The 24,486-nt window shown below is 34.5% G+C and overlaps 3 protein-coding genes across 3 annotated transcripts; 2 read left to right on the top strand and 1 right to left on the bottom strand.

Moving 5' to 3' along the window:
- Positions 1-9,446: 9,446 nt before the first annotated feature.
- LOC9329673 (putative hydrolase C777.06c) lies at positions 9,447-11,948 on the bottom strand. Its single transcript, XM_021015066.1, has 10 exons — positions 11,656-11,948; positions 11,185-11,320; positions 10,856-10,983; positions 10,611-10,758; positions 10,420-10,525; positions 10,275-10,333; positions 10,137-10,172; positions 9,960-10,069; positions 9,795-9,856; positions 9,447-9,702 (listed from the first exon to the last, which is right to left on the bottom strand). Exons 1-9 carry the CDS (start codon positions 11,847-11,849, stop codon positions 9,799-9,801), a joined length of 975 nt encoding a protein of 324 aa, XP_020870725.1. The 5' UTR covers positions 11,850-11,948; the 3' UTR covers positions 9,447-9,702; positions 9,795-9,798.
- Positions 11,949-12,106: 158 nt separating this feature from the next.
- LOC9329672 (pentatricopeptide repeat-containing protein At1g09900) lies at positions 12,107-17,370 on the top strand. The gene is made up of 3 exons (XM_002893565.2): positions 12,107-14,597; positions 14,792-16,513; positions 17,003-17,370. The coding sequence occupies exons 1-2, from the start codon at positions 12,248-12,250 to the stop codon at positions 14,884-14,886; spliced, it is 2,445 nt and encodes an 814-aa protein (XP_002893611.1). The 5' UTR covers positions 12,107-12,247; the 3' UTR covers positions 14,887-16,513; positions 17,003-17,370.
- A 2,983-nt stretch (positions 17,371-20,353) lies between these two features.
- On the top strand, positions 20,354-22,517 carry LOC9326925 (putative tyrosine-protein phosphatase auxilin). Its single transcript, XM_021015064.1, has 5 exons — positions 20,354-20,939; positions 21,031-21,604; positions 21,691-21,780; positions 21,858-22,037; positions 22,142-22,517. Exons 1-5 carry the CDS (start codon positions 20,461-20,463, stop codon positions 22,184-22,186), a joined length of 1,368 nt encoding a protein of 455 aa, XP_020870723.1. The 5' UTR covers positions 20,354-20,460; the 3' UTR covers positions 22,187-22,517.
- The last annotated feature ends 1,969 nt before the right edge of the window (positions 22,518-24,486 follow it).

The following is a 24,486-nucleotide window of genomic DNA, read 5'->3' as shown; positions in this document are numbered from 1 at the left end:
TTTTGATTTTTTTGAGATGAAGAATTTTAACAAACGAGAAAAGCTTGAGACACTAAATGCCAAAAAGAAAATTTTATAAAGATACTTATGTGGATTTACTGATATCTGAAGAGTCTATAAATAGACTAGTAACAGTGGATTTATTATTATATCTGTCGATCTCACCACTCGTCATAATGATTTGAATCATTTCTTTTTTACTGTGAACTTAATAATTTGAAGCAGAACCTAAAATTTGAACGAAAAAACAACTTACAGTATTTGTCTGTTTAGTTCAGAGTAAAAAACCCGGTAAAAATAAAAAAAGAACTTATGAGCCGATGGAAATTAGCAAAATATCTAGAATTTGGTCACGAGAATTCGTTTTGCTACACTGGTAATTATGATAACGAAAAATAAAAAGAACTATGTTTTATCGTCAAATAATGAATTTTTGTTTTTCCTCAAATAAATGATTTTTGTTGTTGTTGATTAAAGAAGATACCGAAGAAGTGGTTGTGTGTAGATTCGGAATGAAATGTAAAAAAAGAGTACTGAAACGTAAACAATCGAGAACTGACACTTTCTCCACTTTAGGGCATTACGTTTCTCTGTCACTTTGACCGTTGACTACCTCTCTTCTTCTTTCTCTCATTAATTTTTACTTTATTTATCATTTTTATCTTAGGATTATAAATTTACAATCGCATCTACTATACAAAGTGTGAAGATTATATCTGTTTTAAATACAATATATAGTTCTTACCAAAAAAAAACAATACAATATATAGTTTTCATGGGGGCTTATAAAATTCAACCATACAAATGTATTAATGTATAAACCCAATGACGAGCGTGTACGTATTGCGAGGCTCGAGCTCAGCTAGATTCCTATAGCCTAACCTTGTTTTCCTCAGATAATTTTATTTTCATAAATATTTTCCTAAGAAGACATGCTTTTGCACAGAAAATATGTGAGATTACTTTCTTTTCGAAAGGTCATGTTTTACGACAGATTCTTTTTTTCACAAGAAAACGTAAGTACGAGATTATTTATCAATAGAGAAATAAAGTAATTCAAAAACTTTATTCTCTTTAATTTTTTTCTTTTCTGTTTGGTATCTAATATTCTTAGCTAATGTCACACGATTAAAATCATGTGAATGTTATTTAGTATATCTATAGTCTATAGAGTGTCACTGTAGTCAATTGTGTTTGTTTGTTTTTGCTTTCCATCTATAAAACGTAAAAAACCATGTTTCGCAATTGTAATATTTAAATATTAATCAAAATTTCTAATTTACAAGACTGGAACGATCATATCCTCCAACCGATCCTACTAACCAAACTTAATTAACTCTCTCACTTCTTCTTGTTGAAACATATCAATAGTTTTATTAATTTGGTTGCTATATAACTTTAACAAAAGAATTGGATTGCTATAAGAAAAAAGAAAAAGAAAAAAAATTGGATTGCTATAAGAAAGAACTAGAGCCAGTTATTTTGGACTGTTGCATATGGTGAGCCTATATTAATTTAGTTATAGATTACTAGGGGAGGTCCCCGCGCCCAGCGCGGGGTTGTATGTTGATTAAGACCAGAATTAATAATTAATATTTAGGGTTATCAAGTTAGGGATATTTATTGAATTAATTTTGTCAAGAGTCTAATTTTTATAACGACATTAATATAGAATTATGGTAAAACGCTATAACTTTTGATATATATTATTAGTAATCAACAATTAATAGTGTTTTTGAATCACAAACAATTATTAGTGTTTATATCTTGATATATATAATAGAATTAAATATAAAAAATCTATATATTTAAACCAACAATATATTAGCAACGCCCCGACCGCCACTGTCCATGGGTTCCCACGTCCAGTCTCGGTCTTTAGGCCCATCTTCTTTGTTTTGTCGTACTCTTGATTTTATGACATATTCATGCTTACTCGTTTCTTTCATATTAGCAACGCTCCGACCGCCACTGTCCGTGGGCTCCCCACGTCCAGTTTCGGTCTTTAGGCCCATCTTCTTTGTTTTGTCGTACTCTTGATTTTATGACATATTCATGCTTACTCGTTTGTTTCATATTTGTAATGCCACGACCGCCACTGTCTGTGGGTTCCCACGTCCAGTTTCGTTCTTTGAGCACATCTTCTTGGTTTTGTAGTACTCTTGGTTTTATGACATATTCACGCTTCCTCGTTTCTTTCATATTTGTAACGCTCCGACCGCCACTGTCTGTGGGTTCCCCACGTCCAGTTTCGGACTTTAATTTGGGCCCATCTTCCTGGTTTTTGTTGTATTCTTGATTTTATGACATATTCATGCTTTTAGATTGTATGTCACTGGAGTTTTTCGTAGTTGGAAACAAATAATTGAAAAATATAATCTCTTACCATATCTCTTACCTATCAAGTAAGTCATCTTGCTCTTTGAAGTAGTTATGTACGTAAAATTTCAATGGTATAGAAACAGGCATCTCTTTTGTATATATCGTGTCATATTTATCGTCCCTATTGTAGTATCTTTGTCTCTACCTTCGCCATTGGTCGCTGCGTAACCCTTCAGTTGATCTCTTGTTTATAAAACCCATATAAAAAGTTGTAAGAGAAATATCATTTTCTTAACTGTATCGTATATGTATTTGTAGTATATTGATCTGAGATTGCAAAGATGTATGCCTATCAAGAAGCTCTTAGCAAAGTAAACACTGAAGATAGGTACTAAAAATGAGAGGATTACAGAGAGCAAGTATCTATCCCTTAGAAACCACTATGTGCAACTGAGAATAATTCATATATGTACATACATACACATGTATACAACGTATTGAAGCTTTTAAATTTAAATATCGAATGCTACAAAACTGGAAAATTGCTTGTGGAGAAAGCAATATGAACATGGCCACATATATAACAAATAACCGATTATGCTTGTCGTAGATCATTCTCTTTCAAACCAAAAGTTTTACCTAAACAACTTATCAAGTGACTCACAAGAGATACATAAGAGCCATATCCTAAAAATATCCGGCAAAGCAAAAACGCTCCAGGTTCGAGAAGGAAGTCATTGGAAAATTTGAGTATATACCAAACTGGAGAGTAATTCGGCTACAAAGAGAGATGTGTTAGCTTTGAAGAAAAAGCTATGTGATGTTCTACCTTTTATTTATGAATTTTATGCTATGAATATATGTTTTTGTTAGGGTTCAACTTCAGTCTCCGGATTAGAGACTTATATTCATCCGACAAACAATTCGATGTCACAATCAACGCTACAAAATTGGTGGGTTCTCTCTATTAACAAACAAAAAAAAATTCTGGGATATATATAGCTGGCAAAGGAGCTAACCCAGCTCCTTTGGTCTTATTTATGGTCATATGTATTTAGCAAAATATGGTATACAAACCGAACTAATCAACAACAAAACCTGGTTTTAAATTGTTGTATATTTCTCAAAAGTCAAAACCCATAATAACCAATGGAACAGAAGAAGCTAATGCAGAGCATACTTACGCTTGGAGTAAAGAGTGATGCAAGCTTCCATTGGCACACCCGAAAACGCATCAGAGCATGGAAAGAAACCTAAAAACCAATAAATTAAACAATAATTAAATCTTAGTGCATGGAAAACGAATCCTATACATACCAAAGTCCGAATCTCAGTGCCTTAGAATGACCTCGATACCAAAAACTTTAAGTTACTACTTCCATATATGTAATATTTTAGTTTGGGGAGAGAGATTGGCAACGAAGAGTAATTCCTGAATTTAACAGCCAAGTTTGTTATCCCTAATCTAAAGAGAGGAATACTTAAATTGTATTAACGACAAAAATTAGCCTCCTCTGAAGATTCATCCCTGAAATAAGTCATCTTTCTGACTTTGTGGCAACTGTGTTATCAAAAGTTGAGTGTTTCTTCTGAGAAAAGACATATTTGAAAATAATAAGAACATGTACCTCAACAAAATCGGGAGGTACCTCATCTTTTTACAACAAAAAAAAACATACCAAACCATCGATGATTACCTTCTCAAAAGTTGAAACCAAACTTTTTGATTATAAAAATTGATTAGTGGTGAAAATAGTGAAACCATAAATACAAAAAAAAAATAATCAAATTTGTACATATAAATTATAAGATCACCTGTTTATTCATTGAATTAGGTCCAAATTTTCCATACACCAGTTCACATCGTCCCCTCCATACATCCACCCTACAATAAAAAGAAAAAGAAAAATTAGGTAGAAGCAAAAAAAAGTTTGAAAAAAAAAGAACAAAAAAACAAGGGTTAGTTATGATCTGAAATTGAATACCATGAGCAAGGTATTTATATTGAATAGGAGGCGGTGCATGATTTAGAGTTTCTAAATTTTTCGACGATAAATACAAAAAAAGAAAAGAAAATTTACATATTTTAATAAGCAAATCACTATCATAATAATAAATATTTGTAAAACTGCCATTTATTCATTGTTATCCATGTTTATTTAAAATAATATTTACTTTTTTCGGTAAAAATATGGAATAATAACAACTATTTTAGATTTACTACTATATCTGATACTATCTTATAAAATATATTAAAATTTAAGGGAAAATTCCTTTCTGTTTCAAAAATAAAGCGGAACAATAATATAATTTTTGATTTACAATAGATAGACATGCATGGTATCCATATGCGTCATGTCACGCTGATCCATATTTTTTTCCAAAACTCGATCTAATTGCTATTATGTGCAAAAATCACCGCCGTTCACGTTCATGTTCACGTTAGCACTCCATACCTAATTCACATGTAAACCTCTCTGCCTATCTCTGACTTCAGCTCTCTCATCTTCGAGTCTCCCCAAGAAAGTTTTGACACCACACCAACATTTCATTCGTTAAAATTAAATCGAGTTTGCACAAGGTTACAACCGATTAATAGGTGGTCTTCTACCTTCTATTTACGATTTTATGCTATGAATATATGTTTTTGTCAGAGTTCAAGTCAATCTCCAGATTAGAGACTTATAATCATCCGACGAACAATACGATGGCGTGATAACCGTTTCTAAATTGGTGGGTTCTCTTTCATTGATCTACATATTATTTTTTTTTACGACGAACACGACGATCATACCAAAAATTTCATCTATTCCGGTACGTTTGATCTTTATTTTAATTAGTTTAACAATTAATTACCGTTTACGATTAATTTCGGTTATCTAAATCTTATTAATTTGAGTAAGGTTAGAATAGTATTCTTTTATGTTTATATTAATGCTCCGATTAATAATTTTCGGATATTTGACATTATCATCTTCAATATATCAATATTATAATAAATATTTTCCTTTTCCGATTTTTTTTTTTGGTATAATTCCTTTTCCGATAAATTATGAAACAGATCTGTTTACACAAAAGGTAAAAAAGAAAAAAAAAAAAAAAAAAAAAAAAAAAAAAAACCATCAACCGTCTCCATTCACACGTTTCTTCATTATGATCACGAATTCACGTTCATGGAAGCTTCATCATACATTAACACTTACAAGTTTCTTCGTCGAGTTTTTATCCAAGGTTTCTTCGTCAACTCTGTATCCAAGGTAATAAATATTTGTTCTTTTCATTGGTTAGAATTATAGGGTGCAGGATAGTATTGACGTCTTAAAGACATAACATGGGCAAGATACTATGAGAAGCTTGACTATTCTGCTTCGACAGATCAACAGGTGAAATTCTATCACTAAATTATTAGATCTCTGTTATTGCTATGAATATATGCTTTATGTTAGGATTTCAAGTTTTGCCTTCGTTTAGAAGAATTATATTCACACGACGAAGAACACGATGAATTCAATTAAAGCTTCCTAACTGGTACTTCGTTGTTCCTTTTTTTTTTTGGTTAATTATCATGTTTATTGTTTCCAAAATTATTTTTCCTGGTTAATTCCGAAATTCAATTTAATTTTTCCAAAATTAATTAGATTTCATTAAGGGTAATTAAGTAATTACGTAAAATCAATGACTCAACAAGAGCCGAGAGTCCGACACGTCAGCAAAAACACTTCTCAAATATTATTATATATAGATGTGTATAATATATTAATTAACTTAGGTCGCGAATGTTTTCTAATTTTTAGATTTACATTATTATTTTCAAATTATAGCATATAAGATATACTCTTAAACATTCTGCTTACTTTTTTAAATATAATCATATTTTGATTATACTCTTAAACTTGATTATTCATATTTTCAATTTATAGTTCTTGCCTCTAGTGAGTCAATACTAATAAACTTGATAATTCATATTTTCGAGTTTCTCGTTTGTCAATGTATGAATTTCAGAGATATATTTTACTAATTGGAGTCTTGAAGAAAGATTTTTGACCAATTTTTGAATCTCGTTTGTCAATGTATGAATTTCAACATTCTTTTCTTCTTACAAAGAGTGAAATAATCAATTATTTTTTAATATTATTTTTTATCAAAGAAAAAAAAACGATTAGATCTTTTTTCTCCTGCATGAAATCAACTTTGATATGATTGTGATGTACATACTGGTCGCTGAGTTATTTAATTTTCTCAATTGACAAGGAAAAGTTTGTACTCTCTTATTTTGGTCAACAACGAAAAGATTTCTACTCGTAGGCAAAAAATGTTTACACAAATATATGCAAACGGATATGTCAATACCACCAATTCTACGTTTCATAATGGGCTTATTGAAATGGTGCGTCAATTTGATTTTGGTGGTCGGTGTATGAGATAAGTCAAAAAAGCCACTACTACATTTCATTTTCCTCGCACACACTTTATGACATTTTGTCCATTTCACATTGCTATTACAATTTTAATCAAATCTGTGAATTTAATTTAGAGAATTTTGTATCATTCGCAAAGATTCAAAACCATGAGTTTGACTATCATAGTAGAAAATAGAAATGGAGACAAAACATCTCTCTAGTGGGTCCGCAAAGAAACTACCCAAAAAGATTTTCCCAAGCTTGAAACTTTTTTTGGTCTTAAAAACAAATTGTCTTAATGATCTTGTTGGTGGAATCTAGATTAGTCTTCTTTTTGTGAGGGCTTTGATGGGATCTTTGAGAAACCTTTGGATGGAGACAAAAAGCTTCTAAGGAGAGGAAGGAAACTCCTTGAAGGTTGTGAAATGTATTTCATTTGCTTTCTCTTATATGAAATGAATATTATATTATCTCAACTTATATAAGTGGCATGGTTGGTAGTTGGTACTATTTCTGCAATTTTCTTTTATAAATTTGATTTTGAGAATGAACTAATCAAAATTTTATAAATTGAATCAATAAAAAGAATCTTTTTTTTTTTTTTCGCATAACTAAACTTGAGATGATTTTGCCGGATAATCGGTTTATCTTCTTCAAACGACATCTCCTATAAAGCCTTGGCAAGCGCATATTTCATTCTTTATAGTATCAAAATCGAAACCAATTGTCCCGAAACTCTCAATCTCAAAAACTCGTAAGAACAGAGGCGACATCAAGTTGGAAAATAGAAAACTGTAGGTTAAAACTCCACATAAATTTAAAAGTTTACAAAATTATTACGACACAAACAAATAAAACTTATAAAATCCGGCAAAAATAGAAATATTTTCGGTTATTCAACTTTTTTACTAGAGTTGAAACCTTTTAGCTAAAAAAGAAGTACCCAAGCCCAAGTCGTGGGAATAAGCTCTTTTTTTGGCCTAATATCAAATCGTTGATTTAAAATAAATAAAGGTTTTAACTTTTAACAAGAGAATTATTCAAGATTATTTTAAGCATCAAATGATTTACTATTTTATCCAAGAAAAACAAACACGTCACAATAGTATCTAGGTCAAGGATAAGATAATCACGTCTCGACAGAGACCTCAGTCACTCATGTCGACGCAAGATCACAAGAATCGCTCGAAAACAACAAGATTATTCTTGTCTTCCACACTCTCTCTAAGAACCCAAGCTATTCAAGGTCTCTTCTCAAATCATCTTCTTGTCTCGAAAATTTTCAATCTATTCTTGGATTAGTTATCTATGTTTATGCATTGCTGCGATCGGTTGATGTTCATGTGAATGTGCGATTCATGTGCATCAACAAGAAGGATAAACTGGTGCTCGATAAACTTACCCAACCCTTTTTAATAGACACATCAGAATATATGAGACCACACGATTTTTAGAGAATCAGAATATCTAAGACTACACGATTTTATTTTATAGCTTTTAGTTTTTACATTAATCCCCTAAAATTTAACCCCTTGAAAACGCATAAGAAATAAAGATAAAATAATTTTTATATATATATATATATACTAGGGATTTGTAATGATACATTGTGGGATAATTTGTTGTTTAAAATTTGTAATGATTAAAATTTTATAATTATGTAATATATATAAAAGTTTACAAACTATATTTGTAATGTTTTTTAACTTTATATATTATAGGATGATTTAAAACAATTAAAAATCAAATAAAAATGAGAAGAGGATCATAATTTTTATTCTTAACCAAATCTTCTAATATCTATATTATTAATTATGGAATATTATATGGATATCTAAGGCAATGTCTGACTGGAAGATTTCCGGTCAAAATCGACCCGACCCACCAATGGCATTGTTTGTAAATACTTTTGAAGGCTAAGGTTTTTTCTAAAAATGTATTTCAAAAATGTATATATAGAAAGATATATACAATCCGCAAAGGAGAAGAGTGCAAAATCGCATTCTTTGATTGATTGATGCTATTAGAAGGTATGACTCCTCGGGTTACTAATGCATTGCAATGAACCAGGAACACACTCGTTCGATAACTAATGAAGAAATTCATTTAGTATTAAGGGAGAGAGTACACCATGAGCTGATAGGATGTCGGGTTATTTCTTTCAAGCTTACTGGAATATCGTTGGACCTAACTAATGAAGAAATTCATTTAGTATTAAGTTACCAGTGAAATGCAACAGTTTTTTCACCATGGTCTCTTCCCTTTTGAATGGAACTTCACACATATTTGTCTACTCTCTCAATAAATCAGAGTTTATCTGAAACTCTGAATAATCAAGAAACTTTAGCTATTGGTTTTGGAACTAAAATCACAGGAATAGGCACAGTAAAACTAAATGAGTTTCTTATATCGAACAATGTTCTATACATCCCAGATTTCAGGCTTAATCTTTTGAGCATTAGACCAAAGATTTGGGTTATAGAGTAACGTTTGATCAATATTCTTTTATGATACATGATCATACCAAAGGATTAATGATTGGAAAGGGTGATCAAATATCTAATCTTTACGTCCTCGATGTTCACTCTATCATACAACATTCTTTTTTTTTTTTTTGGTCAAACATCATACAACCTTCTAATCAACAAATTTCTTACTCTACAAAAACATAACAAAATAATGTGTTTTTCATTTTTATTTCTTAGGTAAGTAGACGTTAAACTATGTAAAATAGGTATTAGATGAACTGTTTTTCTGACCAAAGAAAACAAAAAATGAATTATCTTCTTTCTTTGTTTTTATTTTATCATGTATATCTTAATAAAAAAAAAAATCGTCGTTTGGTCAGAATTCCTAGCTAAAACTTGAAGGAGAAAAAAACATTAGTGATAATGTTGATATGAAGCCATGCGAGCATTATGCATCTTGAACAAAACCGTTTCACTCCGCTCTCTATCTCTCTATCATAACACAAGAAGACCTACAAGCATCATCATTGAATTAACCAGAACTCCAGAAGTCGATAAAAAATAAGGCAATGATTTTATTTTCCTTTCAAGTAATCATTTTCACCTCTTCATAGGTCTATTGGGACTCTCAAGCCATCATGAGCGAGTTTTACTGAAATCCCTTCCCTAACAAACCAAAACATTGCAGCAAATAAGATTACTCAATCTCTTTCTATCTATAAATTCTTCAGGGAGATGATGTAATTACGAGTTTTCCTTAGTTTTCTACCTTTTAGACCATTCTTCAAGAAACTCGTTGTCCTTGTGATGCTCAAACTCGTGAGTCATTCCGATTAGAAGAGCCCTTTTTGGACTCAGTCTTTTGATTGTGTCTAATGTCTACAGAAAACAAAAGTAAGCATACATAAACCATAAACGAAAAACCACACTTTCAAATTATGCTAACCTGCGGGAAACATAAGTGGGTGTTGTGGGATCCTGTCTGCAGTTGCGGTAAAGAAAAGAAAGATAAACGATGTGAGAACATAAGCTCACATTTAACATAAACATTCAAACTTTAATGCATGAAGATGATTTGTGTTACCTTATACAATGTATCCAAGATAAGGAGATCCAATTGTCCACCACCAGATTTTGATATAGCTGTTAAATCCAAAGGCTACAAAGTATGACACATCTTCTTCGAATATCCCAAAATGCAGACCCACTAAGCAATTTGTTAGACTTACCATACTCGGTGTTTGGAGGAAACCGTGATACATCGGATATATACGCCACTCTTGATTTTTCACCAAAAAGGAAACCAAGACATACATAGTCTTCTCCATGCATCACCTACGGCACAAATGAGATTGAGTCGCCACATAGATCAGCAGAGAGGCGTGATTCACTATTTCTACAGAGGCTTTGAGAAACTTACTGGAAGTGGCGTGAATGATAAACCTGAAGCTACAAATGGCTTCTCACAATCTTCTTCAATTATTCTCCAATCCAGCTGTGCTACTCGCCTAACTTCTTGGCCTTCTTTAAGTTTCTTCTGAACCAAATACGGGAACTTCACAGCAAGGCTGTTTTCAGAAAAAAAAACATGTGATTGTTGAAACTAGAGCTTCAGAGCCTAAAAGGTCAAATTAAAATTTCCAAAGACCATGACGATGTTTTTACCTGTCCATAGCGTATTGGCTTACAAAAATTGGAGTAGGATCAATATCATTAGTAGGACTAAATGGTTGCACTGAACGTATATCATCCAGGCCAAGTACTGCATCAGCATGTTCATGAGTCAAAATTATCTGCAATTCATGCAAAAATTAATCCTCATATGCACTGAGAGCTTCAGATAGAGATAGGAAAACTCGAATAGTAACCGAAAGATTTAAAATTTGCTTTCATGTTAGCTTTCTACATATCTCGGGCATGTTAATACAGCAATCATAAAAGGATATCTCAATGGGAAGAATGTAGATCAATAATACTATATCATGAGGACTTACAGAATCAACTTGAGGAATCTTGTGAAGAGTAAACCAACGAAGGACTTGTTCCCTGAAAGTCTTGCCAACATCGATTTGAATGTATTTATGTTTGCCATCAATTTGGCAATAATCAATGAGCAGTGAAGTATTCCCCCTGCCAAAAGTACAAAATCTCTTGCAATGAAAACTAGTCTACAAGCAAACTCAGCTATAAGATGGATCTAATCAAGCTCCACACACAAATCTTAAAAGCTTCATAGGATTAGTAAGTGATCCCAAATCTCAATCCCAATCTTATGGAAATCGAAATTAGTTCAATGTTCGTTCATATACAAAAACATCAATTAAGTATCTTCCCATTAAAAATTTACCAATGCATCATAGAATCACGAAAGAAAAAAAACCCAAAATAAAATCTCAACACTCGAAAATCTCAGACTCGCAGTGCAATCACCAGAGAATCAAATTAGTAAAAGACAAGAATTGTACCTGTAATTAGGATTTTTCTCAGGCGGGATCGAAAGCGACTGGGAACAAACATAGCAGGGACTATCAGATCGCTGGATCAAGCACATTGCGTTAGGTACCGCGCTCGAACATCCAGTTCCGAGGAATATTAGTGCCGATCTATCACGATCAGAGGTAACAAAGCCGTTCTCAGCCGGAATCAAACTTTCCATCATCGGCGATTTCAGTATCTCTTACGTATGGAATATTCCGGCGAAGGAGGAATCTAAAGTCGAACGTAGAACTGTAACAGAAGGATGTCGACGACGCAAATTAGTTTGATATAAATACATAAAAAGATCAACGGTGTTTTATCTAATTGGTGTTTACCACGTGGCGTAATCTTAACGGTTCTGAATCTGGGAATGTTAAATTTATTATTTTCAATTTTGACTCGTAGTTTTTTCTCTAGTTTTTTCACCCCTCGTCCTTACTGATGTTTCAATTTCAATTTCAAAATTCGCGAATGGTTTCGTTTGCTTTGCTCTGGGAAACATTTGGATTTTGTTACCTGAGAATTTAGTAGCAAAATATTGGTGAAGGAGCTTCTCTCGCTACTGTTTGTTAAATTTTGATGTTGAATTTAAGGGTTAATCGGATTCTTCGTAGAGCCTTAATCCGATTTTCACCTTGCTCAATCTCTAACGGTGAAGCTGATGATGCATCTTTCTCGACATCTTCGTCGAAAAATCCTCATGGTCCAGAGATCCAAGGAGATTCTTCTAGTCAAGAAGATGGCCACTTTGGAGAGTTCAGCCAATTGGGTTTCCGAAAGTCACCAGCTTTGAGTGCTACGAGCGTTGGTGATGCTGAATTTGGAGAAATTCGAAACCCTAGGTTCAATGAGATTGATGAATTGGGAGAAGATGAAGATGATGAAGAAGGAAGTGTAACAAGTGGCGACGAATGTGATGATGATTTTGCTGTTCTGAAATCGGTTGGGAAGATCCCACAATCGAGAGAAGACGTTGGTAGATTCGATGTCGAAGAAGATGAATCCAGGCATCCTTTGGTGAGAGAGATTGGGAGGTTGATTGGCCTCAGGTCATCTTGGAACCCGAAGCATGAAGGCCAGATGAGGAATCTTTTAAGGAGTCTTAAACCATCACAAGTCTGCGCTGTTTTACGCTCACAAGACGATGAACGGGTTGCTCTTAAGTTCTTCTACTGGGCGGATCGTCAATGGCGGTATCGCCATGACCCCATGGTGTATTACTCGATGCTTGAGGTTCTTAGTAAGACTAAAATGTGTCAAGGTGCTAGGAGAGTTCTCGTTCTGATGAAGCGTAGAGGTATATATCGAACCCCTGAAGCGTTTTTGCGTGTAATGGTATCATATAGTAGAGCAGGTCAGCTGAGAGATGCATTGAAAGTGTTGACTCTTATGCAGAGAGCTGGAGTTGAACCTAACTTATTGATTTGCAATACGACTATTGATGTTTTCGTGAGAGCAAATAGGTTGGAGAAAGCTTTACGGTTTCTAGAACGTATGCAGGTTGTTGGTATAGTGCCAAATGTAGTGACTTATAATTGTATGATTAGAGGTTATTGTGACTTACATCGAGTTGAGGAGGCAATTGAACTACTAGATGATATGCCTAGTAAAGGATGTTTGCCGGATAAAGTTAGTTACTATACCATAATGGGCTATCTTTGTAAAGAAAAACGGATTGTGGAAGTGAGAGACTTGATGAAGAAAATGGCGAAAGAGCATGGTTTGGTGCGGGATCAAGTTACCTACAATACTCTAATTCATATGCTCACAAAACATGATCATGCGGATGAGGCTCTTTGGTTTTTAAAAGATGCTGAAGAAAAAGGTTTTCGAATTGATAAGGTGGGTTATAGTGCCATAGTTCATGCATTGTGCAAAGAGGGAAGAATGTCCGAGGCAAAAGATCTCATTAACGAAATGCTGTCAAAGGGGCACTGTCCTCCTGATGTAGTAACTTATACTGCAGTTGTCAATGGCTTCTGTCGTTTGGGTGAGGTGGACAAAGCTAAAAAGCTGCTTCAGATTATGCACACTCATGGATATAAACCAAATACTGTGTCATACACAGCTCTGTTAAATGGGTTGTGCCGAACAGGGAAATCGTTAGAGGCAAGAGAAATGATGAACATGAGCGAAGAGCAATGGTGGAGTCCAAATTCTATCACTTATAGCGTACTTATGCATGGGTTGCGTAAGGAAGGGAAATTGTCTGAGGCCTGTGATGTGGTGAGAGAGATGGTACTAAAAGGTTTTTTCCCAGGCCCAGTTGAAATTAACTTATTGCTCCAGAGTCTTTGCCGGGATGGGAGAACTCACGAGGCCAGAAAATTCATGGAGGAGTGTCTGAACAAGGGTTGTGCTATTAATGTTGTGAATTTTACTACAGTGATTCATGGTTTTTGTCAGAACGATGAGCTAGATGCTGCTCTATCCGTGCTTGATGACATGTACCTGATCAACAAACACGCGGATGTCTTCACCTATACTACTTTAGTTGATGCACTGGGCAAAAAAGGTAGAATAGCAGAAGCAACAGAACTTATGAAGAAGATGCTTCATAAAGGAATTGATCCTACCCCTGTTACATACAGAACTGTCATCCATCGATACTGCCAAATGGAAAAGGTTGATGATCTCGTGGCTATACTAGAGAAGATGATATTGAGGCAGAAATGCAAGACAATTTATAATCAAGTCATTGAAAAGCTTTGTGGTCTGGGAAAGCTCGAGGAGGCAGATAAACTTTTGGGAAAAGTTCTGAGGACAGCTTCAAGATCTGATGCTAAGACATGTTATGCGCTTATGGAAGGCTATCTTAAGATAGGTGTACCTCTGTTAGCATATAAAGTGGCTTGTCGGATGTTTAACCGCAATCTGATACCTGATGTTAAGATGTGTGAAAAGCTTAGCAAGAGACTGGTTGTGGAAGGTAAAGTTGAGGAGGCAGATCAGCTAATGTTACGTTTGGTTGAGCGTGGTTATATTTCACCCCAGTCCTCAAAACAGTCGATGGTCTCGTAAATACTGTCTGGATTTGCTTTAGTTATTTGTAAACCCAAACTTCTTAGTAAACTGTTTGAGGTTTCAAGCAAAGAGATTTTGATTGAATACAACTCTGTCCAGGTGCTGGAAATGATAACAACATGCTGTTGTATTTTTCACTGGTTAGTGACAACCTCCAGATCCCAAGCGAAGCAACTAGGCTCTCGCTTCGTTAGCGGTGATGGATTTCTTCTTTTATGCTCTTGGCATGAGGAAACCGGTTTGAGCAAAAACCAGTTATTATTTCATATTTTCCTGGTAGCGACCTGTTATTCCCAGTACTTCTCTACTTGCAGTTTTCATTATTAATGGCTGGACGAAACCAAGAAATAAACTTTCCGAAAGGAAGAGAACGTGAAGTGATTTTTTGCTTTCTGCAGGGACCTTATTAATGTGATACCTTACAATCAAGTACTGATAAGCCTCTGTCTAAGTTTTACTTGAATTAAGGCCACGATTGTTTCTTTACGTTTGCGTTTCCATGTTATAATGATTAGAACACTATAACATGGATAGGCAAACAGAAACACAAAGAATAATTGTGAGCTAAATCATGTCTCTTTAATTGCTTTTTTACTAAATAGCAAGATTAGATGTGTTTGACACTTCACAGCTCATACAATTCTTAGTATACCAGTGTTTATGATCACTTTGATTATTCTGGGGAGTAATTTCATTATAGATCATGAGGTTTTGTTGGTTGCTTCATAGTTAGAATAGAGTAAAAGGTGCAAATAGAAAAAAGTTGTTGATGCAACTGAGAAGGCTTGAGTGTAACACCAAGAGTTTCTGTAAAGTTTCTTTAAATTTAGGATGCTCACTTTCTCTGAAGGTACATGCAAGTTATGATATCAATTATGCAAAGAAAGGGAAATCTTTTGGAACAGACAGAATTCTATGGTTAGAAATACAATAGATGACTTATTGTTGATGGGGTATATCTTACATGTCCCTATATCAATAAAGATATGCATTATTTTCTGTATTTGGGTATAGTGAAGCTGATAGCTTGCTTGTTGCATTAGCTCTCTCTCTCTTATTGTATTTTAGTTGATTTTGGTTTGTTGTACTGACACGGAATTAACTCGTCATTGGTTTCTTCGTGTGAACCTCGTGATTTTGGAGGTACTTATCAGACAACATTTTCATGATAATACCTGCATCTTGGCTGATTCTGATAGTAAGCCAAAGTTAGAGACTGTTGCTGGGAAAGTGAAAGTAAAGAGTGTACCTTCCTCAGTTACTGCTTTTGTTGTGGATTGTTTAAACAAAATATCATGTCTGATCGGCTTGTCCGATTATTGTTTGAAACTGTTGCTTTTAAGTGGAACTTACTGAGCAGTTTCCATTTCGGCGTGTTGATGTTTGTTTTTCCATGTAAAGGTTAAGAGAACCCTACTGCAAAACTCGTTTCTTACTCTGTGCATCCGCTGTTCCATATAATTCCATGCACAATCATGCTAGAAAGAAAGTGTTACTTTCAAGAATCTCTTGTGAAATTTTCTTTGGAAAAGATGTTGGATTGATCTTTGGTGATGTGATTTGTTGTTTTGTTTGTAATGTTTAAATGGTATGTCCCTGTATATGACAACGATTATAACTATTGTTGTCTTTGAGTGAAGGACTTGACTTATCAACAGGATTCTACCTTGGATTTATGATATTTTCATTAATACTTAACAGTAAATGCTACTGGAGCTTCAGAGGATCTCTACTGGTTACTTGCAAATGCCGACAGAGTGAGAACTGTTCGCTCTCAACACTGTACAGTTGCTCTGTGGTCAGTTGACTAACAATTTACAGGTACTGAAAGTTTCCAACTTTACAGAACAATGTAGTTAATAGAGACTCGACGACTATGACTGAACCATCATCTAGTATGGTCTTTGGTATCTTATGTATTGAGAAAATGCCCTGTTAAGTCTTTGCTTTCACAAAATGGTTAAATACAAATAGTTAAGCTTTATGGTTAAACAACAGAGTCCTGCAGTTAAAAGCTTTGGCTTTGGAACCAGAGAAACCACTCGGTTTAATGTTTTTGTTTCTTAACTCATAAACAACATTGGTGAATGCTTCTTTACACCCCCATAAATTATACAGCCACATTATTGAGATGAGTCGAAGTCACCGGCAATGAATCCATGCCATTGTACCGATGACTAATGAAGTTCCTATAGCCCTCTTCTCTCAGAAACATTGTTTCCTTATATAAAGTTTCCTTGTTTTTTCCACTCTCTGCAAATGTTGTATGTTTTCCATGATTTAGGTTCATTCCGGTTTATGGTTTCGCAGGTGCAAGCACTCTGCAACCAAACATGAAGAGTCCTTTCTGCTCCATATCCGTGGCCCATGAACATTGGCAACAAAAATATATATTCATTCCCTTATTCACCCATATGTGCAAAATTCAACTGTAGCCTCTTTTGTCAGCTTATGGTTAACAATCGTTTTCCTCGTCGGCTTATTACGCGTCGTCAAGAGAAAGCTCATTGGTTATGGCCATCCATTCTTTGTGCTTGACCTGAACTGGACTGTGTCTTTGAGGATTTTGTGTTTGGTATTATCCAAAGGCACTTATGCTTTTGCTTGCTGTATCATCTCCCATGTTCTCTTTACTTTGTTTGTCTTCCAAGATCATTAATTGCCTCTGTACGGTCAAATTCTTGTGTAAATTCGGTTTTGCCCTTACTCCTCTTGACATCCCAACCTGCTTCTTGGTGGGGCAAATGAGGAAATATCTGCAAATTTTATCAAAACAATTAGTAACTTGAAATATAATTAATATTCTTTTTTCTTTGAGTTAAAATGTTAAGTTGATTACTCATCATAAAGAATTCTTCACATGAAGATAGCATAGTCAAACAAGTTATATGCATTAAAACCATTGATGAAGAAAGTCTTCTAGGTGCGGCATTGTTGGCCAACGTAGAGAACTGATTCGATTACGAATCAGCTTGTCGATTTGCCGAGTGAGTGTGGAGTAGTGCGATATATAGCCCTGATTGCGGATTCAACCATTCATTTCTTTCCGCACATGATAAATAGTTGTTTCAGTAACGCTAGTCGAATGGGGATTCATTGCTATTTGCTCAACGTAGAAGCTTCAGTGAGGTGAAACTATAATTTTTCGTTTTGACTCTACTATAATGTCTCAAATTTAGTCGAGATTTTATGTCTTCTTAGTTCTTACTATCAACGACGATGTTGATAAATAAAAATCGACAATGCTTCTTTGTAAACCATAGTATGATAATGTACGGTATTCTATTTTCTAATTTTATCACCATTTAAGAAAGAAAAAAAACTAATGGGAATGGACCACTAAAAGATTTTTCATTCCTTTTTAAAAGAGATGTGATCTTTAAAAAAGTCCTATCGTAAAAAAGGATTTGATATATATGATGCAACATCTTTGCAACATATATAGCATCCAGAAAAAAACTTAAGGAAGCATTATACAGCTCACACACATGCTTGTAACAGCTACAAGATTTACGAGTTTTTTTTAGTTTATCTATATATTTACTTTGTTATTAATTTATTTAAATGATCTTTGCTCGAATCTTAAAGGGAGCAAATCCCTGAAGAATGATTGCTTTTGTATCTGATTTTATTATATAGTAATCAAATATACTCAAAATAATATAAAGTTGTCCCCTTTCAAGACCACCGATCTGCATTTTTTACCTGTAATGTTCCTGTACCATGGTCTGAATCTGATACATGCTCTAAACTATATCAAGGCCTGTTCCTTTTTTATTGTTCTTGTTGTTCCTTGCAAAAATGGTTTCTAAAAACAAATAATATTCACCAAATAATTCCACCTTTTTCTTTTAACTATTTCTGGATGATTGTAGGACTATACAATTGATATGCATAATTATATATACTCTATTCAAATAAAATTTACCAAATAATCATTTTACACAATATTGCTAGCCCCAAAAGGAAGTTATTTTCCACAACCGTTAAAATGTTCTGACGTGATAGTATTATCAATAATAATAAATTAGTGTATCCATTGAAGTAGATTGAGCTTAACCCGTGCTTAGTAACCCATCTTAGGGAATGATTATGAATTTGTAATCATTAATATATAGAATAACCTAGTTATTTGCCCAAAATACCAAAATAGTTGCCAGCAAGATAAAATGATATATAAACTGGATACCACTATTATAATATGATAATTTAATGATCTGTCCATTCGGGGACATAAGATAAATAAAAAAATTAACGATCTTTTAGATTAAATATAATTGGGAATAATGATAAGCATGTGTTGGAAAGTAACAAGGGTATGGCTTTTTGGTAGGGAAGAACGTTTATTGACATCAAATTATAGCATGCATTGTCCCCTCCAAAGGGTATGTGTCATTCCTTCACCCACTAATTTAAAAAAAATAAATCATGATAAATATATGATTTACATAATCCTTTCCCTAACATAATAGGAATATCTATAAGAAGTGACTCTAATAGTCTAATTATATGTCAATCATAAATGCCTACCAAAAAAAAATATGTCAATCATAAATGGTTTAACATTTTATAATGCTCGTTTGTCCAGCTTATCAGTCACTTTTCAGTAGTAAAAATGTGATTTTAGTCAATCACACTTTACATATTTAACAATATAAGTTTAAAACAGAAAAGTGTTTAACTATATTTTCACTATAAGAGATTTTAGACAATTATATTAGTCATTAGCTAGATATGTTAAAGATTATTTTAAAACAAAGATTTGTTGTATTTTTTTTGTATTTTGATTTTTGAAATCTATATATGATGTTCTAGATTTAAATAAAAACATCATATCCAAGTTGGAATGTTTTGACAATGCAAAACGACATCGGATTTTATAAATATCATAGTTAGATATTTTAGGAGGTAGGGTTCAAATTAATAATTTATTGTAAGAAAATATAGATTTTTTAATCTTATGAGATGAGATATGAGATTTGTTTTTGGTTTTACACTCCACTAGGACCACTATCACCCAAAAATAACAGAAAACTTAAATAATGAATTACATTTTTGTAAGAAGAAATAAAAGAGAATATGTATGATACAGCTGCTAAACAAATGTTCGGAAACCATTAAATCTTGTCTTTGAGAGTAGGGACTCCAAGTGGTATAACAAGCCTTGAGCCAAATACATTATTTACAGTATTATTTATTTGATTACATTATATATATAAAAAAAATGTTATGATTGAAAAACATTATTTATTTATTATTGTTGATAATTAGATTTGTTTATCAACAATGATAAATTTCTCAGGTAGAGGTAGTAGATTCGACATTTGGGTTTGAACTTTTACATATTCAAAAAAAAAAAAATTATACATTATTTATATACTACAATACATTTTGTGTATAAATCATAAAATGTGTAGTATTTTCCGTTTTTTTTTGTCAACAATGGATTACACTAATCTTATTTTTTACATGTATTCATTTTAATTTAACCTCCTTTTTTTGGTTCAACAATTTTAATTCAACTAGTATTATAACTCATATTTTTCAGACCAGGAGAATAAAAAAGTTGAAAGCGAATAAAATCCACACATGAAGAATTAATTTTAAAAGAATTTTTTTTTTTTTCCAATGCCTACTATAAAAATATGTACGTTAGTGTACATTTCACACAAAACACAACACTCTCTTTACTTCGTCGTCTTTTTTTCTTTAGAATTTCTGGTGACCGGCGCCAAAAAAAAAAAGAAAAGAAAAACATCACCGGGGAAATGGACGAATCGTGGCGTATGAAGATGGGTTTAAGCGTCGATCCATTCTTCTCCATTGCTCGTAAATCCATGGATGCTCGAATTGACGCGGAAGACTTCGCCGATGTTTTCGGCGGTCCGCCGCGAAGTGTCCTGACCAGAAAATTTTCCGGCGACTTCTCTCGTTCCGACTGTTTCTACGACGAGATTTTCCGGCCTCCGGGGAATTTCTCCGGCGGCTCTCTTCCATCTTCTAAATCTCACGGAAGAAATTTACCATCGTTCAGAATTCCGTCCGGCGGAGAAGGATTTTACGACGGCGTGTTTGGTGGTCGCGGCGGGTCGGCGAAGGAGGGATCGAAAAAACAGAGCTCGATGGCGAAATCGAGATCGAATTCGTCGTCGATGCTTTCTTCCGAGGAGGTCAGTCCTCACAACCCTCCACCAGCAGCAGCTTCCGGCGACGACTCCGGATTTTCTTCTTTCACATCTAGACTCAGGTGAGTAAATTTACCATTTTACCCTCCAATTCGGTTCTACTCCTGGGGGCAATTCAGTAATTTTAACATGCTCTGTTTTTTGTCTGTTCAGACCGTTAAACGTCCCGTCGAGAAGTCATAAACGAGAGTCAAAGAAACAGAGTTTCTCGGCGTTTCCAACAGCCAAAGATTCATTTTCCGGCCAAAATAACACACCGGAAAAAGCTGATTTCTACTACAAAAAACCACATTTCGGCGGATCAAGAAGAGCCTCGCCAGAAACCATAAGCTTGGATCCAAATTCTTTCAGAAGAATGGATGATTACGGACCAAGCTCTCCTGCATCTTCCCCTGTTTCTTCCTTCATCTGCGAAGAAGAAGACGACAACACTCATGCAAAACAGAGAACCACCAGAGACTGTAAAGTCGAAGACGTAGTAGTCGTAGAAGATGAAGAAGACGAAGAAGAAGAGATGAGCTCTTACGTAATTGAGATAAACTCAGATCGATTCGATCGTTACAGAGAAGAAGGAGGAGGAGGAGGAGGAGGAAATTCAGATTCAAACGACATGGATGAAGCAATAGCTTGGGCAAAAGAGAGATCTCAAAGACCAGAAGCAAAGCAAACAGAAGAAGACGTAATCGATTCAAGAAGAAGTGAAGAAGAACCCAAATCAGAAGAAGAGGTTAGTGTCATTTAACATTTTCCCGGTTAAAAAAACAAAAACTGATCTTTCCTCAAGAAACTGATGAGACAAAATGAATAATGCAGATGGAGATGGAGATGAAAGATGAAGAGATCAGAATCTGGTTAACCGGAAAAGAGACAAACATTAGACTTCTCCTCTCAACTTTACATCATGTAAGTCAGAAGTTATAATTGGTTTGATTTTGGCTTAGACCAGATTAACCGGTTACTAAACCGGGATTTTTATTCAGGTTTTGTGGTCAAATAGCAATTGGCATTCAATTCCTTTAGCAAATCTTCGAGATGGATCACAAGTGAAGAAAGCTTATCAAAAAGCTCGGCTTTGTTTACATCCAGATAAGCTACAACAAAGAGGAGGAACTTCACCGATTCAAAAATCTGTCGCGAGTAGAGTTTTCGCCATTCTTCAGGTACTTAACCGAGTAAAAACCGATATCGGTTCACAACTTGTAAGCTTCGTTTTTTTTTATGATCTAGTCACTAACTCTTAAGACTTAACATTTGGAAATTGTAGGAAGCGTGGGCTGTGTACGTAACAAATGAAGGTCTCTCGAGCTAAACCGGAATCCGCAAACAATATTCTTTTGGTTTATATTAAACCGGAGGTGTTCAGAATCGGTTTATAATAATGTAAGAAGAACAAGAGCAAAGTTATAAAAAAAATGGATAATCACTCTGTTTTTTTTTTTTTGTAAAAGTCATATGAACATTCCCATGTGTGCCTTTGTATATTCCATTGTCAATGTTCTTATATACAGAAAACAACAAAATGTTCCAAACTTACTTACACACACGGACACACCAAAAGTTACACATGAATGTATGGCTTTTGCTTATGATGTCTAGCCATAAAACTTGTGATGGAGGAATCAGTCATGTCGACGTATGCATATTCGTTGTCGTCCAAGATATAGACTCTGTCAGAGATCATGCCGGGAAAGGAGCTAGCAGGGACTGATAGAAGAAAGTTTGTTATGGAAGAATCGAGAGAGAAAACGTGAAAACATTCTTTCTGTTATTCATTTTAATCTTCACATTGACTCAAACTCTATTTATATACTAAGTAGAATCCTGTTTACATCATACCAGTTCAATTACAGACTCAATGTACGGTTTAACTAAACCATACTCTATTATTCCCCCTCAAGATGGCACATAAATTGATTTAAGAGCCATCTTGCCAATGAGAAACTTGAACTGAGATGGATAGAGAGGTTTGGTGAACACATCAGCCAACTGGTGCTCTGTGTTGATATGAAGTGTTTTGATCAAACCACTAACAATCCTGTCCCTGACAATGTGACAGTCCAATTCCACATGTTTAGTGCGTTCATGGAAGATGGAATTGTTAGCAATGTGAATAGCAGCCTCTGAATCACAAAAGAAAGCCACTGACTTAGTCTGCTTGGCCTGAAATTCATCAAGTAAGTTCACCAGCCAAGAAATCTCACGAACTGCATACTGCATTGCCCTGTATTCTGACTCAGCAGAGGAATGAGAAGCAACTGGTTGCTTTTTAGATTTCCAGGAAATCAGAGAATTGCCAAGGAACATACAATAACCAGAAGTAGAACGTCTGTAATCACGGTCTGCTCCCCAGTCTGCATCAGTAAAACCCTGAAGTATCAAGTTGGATTCAGAAGAATAAAACAAACCCTCTCCAACAGTGCCTTTGAGATAATGCAGGACTTTGTATGCAGCCTTCATATGAGATGCTTTTGGTTCAGATGTGAATTGACAAAGTTTGTTCACCGCAAAAGTGATATCTGGACGAGTGATCGTCAGGTACATTAACTTCCCCACCAGTCTACGATAAGAAGCAGGGTCTTCTACCAGAGGTTCATCTCCATCAGAGACAAGATGAATGCTAGGATCCATGAGAATACTGGAGGGCTTACAAGCCAATAAACCAGCTTCTTCCAAGATGTCCAGAGCATACTTTCGTTGATAAATAGAGATTCCCGCATTTGATCTTGCAATCTCAAGGCCAAGAAAATATTTTAAAGGACCAAGATCTCTGAGCTTAAAAGCTTTTTGTAAATCTTCTTTCAGTGTTGCAACTTCCTCATCATGATTACTCGCAATCACTATGTCATCAACATAGACAAGAACAGCCACATACTTACCATTCACATTTCGAAGAAATAATGTATGATCAGCATGAGACTTTCTGAACCCCAAAGACATCAATGTGGAACTAATTTTAGAAACCACTGTCGTGAGGCTTGTTTAAGTCCATATAAGGACTTCTTTAGTTTGCAGACAGCATTAGGAGGCAAAGTTTCCCCCTCTTGTGGTGTATATCTAGGAGGTAAATTCATGTAAATTTCTTCATCCAAATCACCATTTAAAAAGGCATTGGAGATATCTAATTGATGAAGCCTCCATTTCTTTGCAGCTGCAACAGCTAACAATGTCTTAACTGTTGTCATTTTTGCTACAGGAGAAAATGTGTCAACAAAATCAATTCCTTCTTTTTGTGTGTAACCTTTGGCCACTAAACGTGCCTTATAGCGCTCCAGACTTCCATCTGAATTTAGTTTCACCTTGTACACCCACTTGCAACCAATAGAATGTTTATTTTGAGGCAAAGAAACAATATCCCATGTGGATGTACCCTCTAGAGCCTGCAACTCTGCATTCATAGCTTTTAACCAATCATCTGATTTCTTGGCTTGAGAGAAAGAGCTTGGTTCAGCATATTTAGTGACAGAACAGATGTATGCTCGATATGGCTCAGAAAGCTTGTCATAGTTCATATAATCAGCAATGGGATATGTAACCCCTGAAGAAGTCAAGTTGCAGTAGTAATCAGTTAAGTAAGAGGGAGCCTTACTAGAACGCTTTTCATTTCTTGAT

The sequence above is a fragment of the Arabidopsis lyrata genome, assembly GCF_000004255.2.
Source record: "Arabidopsis lyrata subsp. lyrata unplaced genomic scaffold ARALYscaffold_1, whole genome shotgun sequence".
Lineage (NCBI taxonomy): Eukaryota > Viridiplantae > Streptophyta > Magnoliopsida > Brassicales > Brassicaceae > Arabidopsis > Arabidopsis lyrata.
This window is presented reverse-complemented; position numbering and strand designations above follow the sequence as displayed.

Excerpts from the sequence above, each read along its gene's own strand:
- LOC9329673 (XM_021015066.1), bottom strand. The coding sequence starts at position 11,849 with ATGATGGAAAGTTTGATTCCGGCTGAGAACGGCTTTGTTACCTCTGAT. Across the intron at positions 11,321-11,655 it reads GAGAAAAATCCTAATTACAG|GGGGAATACTTCACTGCTCA; the intron begins GTACAATTCTTG and ends TACTTTTGGCAG. Across the intron at positions 10,070-10,136 it reads CCCACTTATGTTTCCCGCAG|ACATTAGACACAATCAAAAG; the intron begins GTTAGCATAATT and ends TGTTTTCTGTAG.
- LOC9329672 (XM_002893565.2), top strand. The coding sequence starts at position 12,248 with ATGTTGAATTTAAGGGTTAATCGGATTCTTCGTAGAGCCTTAATCCGA. Across the intron at positions 14,598-14,791 it reads CAAGAGACTGGTTGTGGAAG|GTGCTGGAAATGATAACAAC; the intron begins GTAAAGTTGAGG and ends AACTCTGTCCAG.
- LOC9326925 (XM_021015064.1), top strand. The coding sequence starts at position 20,461 with ATGGACGAATCGTGGCGTATGAAGATGGGTTTAAGCGTCGATCCATTC. Across the intron at positions 20,940-21,030 it reads TCTTTCACATCTAGACTCAG|ACCGTTAAACGTCCCGTCGA; the intron begins GTGAGTAAATTT and ends TTGTCTGTTCAG. Across the intron at positions 21,605-21,690 it reads AACCCAAATCAGAAGAAGAG|ATGGAGATGGAGATGAAAGA; the intron begins GTTAGTGTCATT and ends TGAATAATGCAG.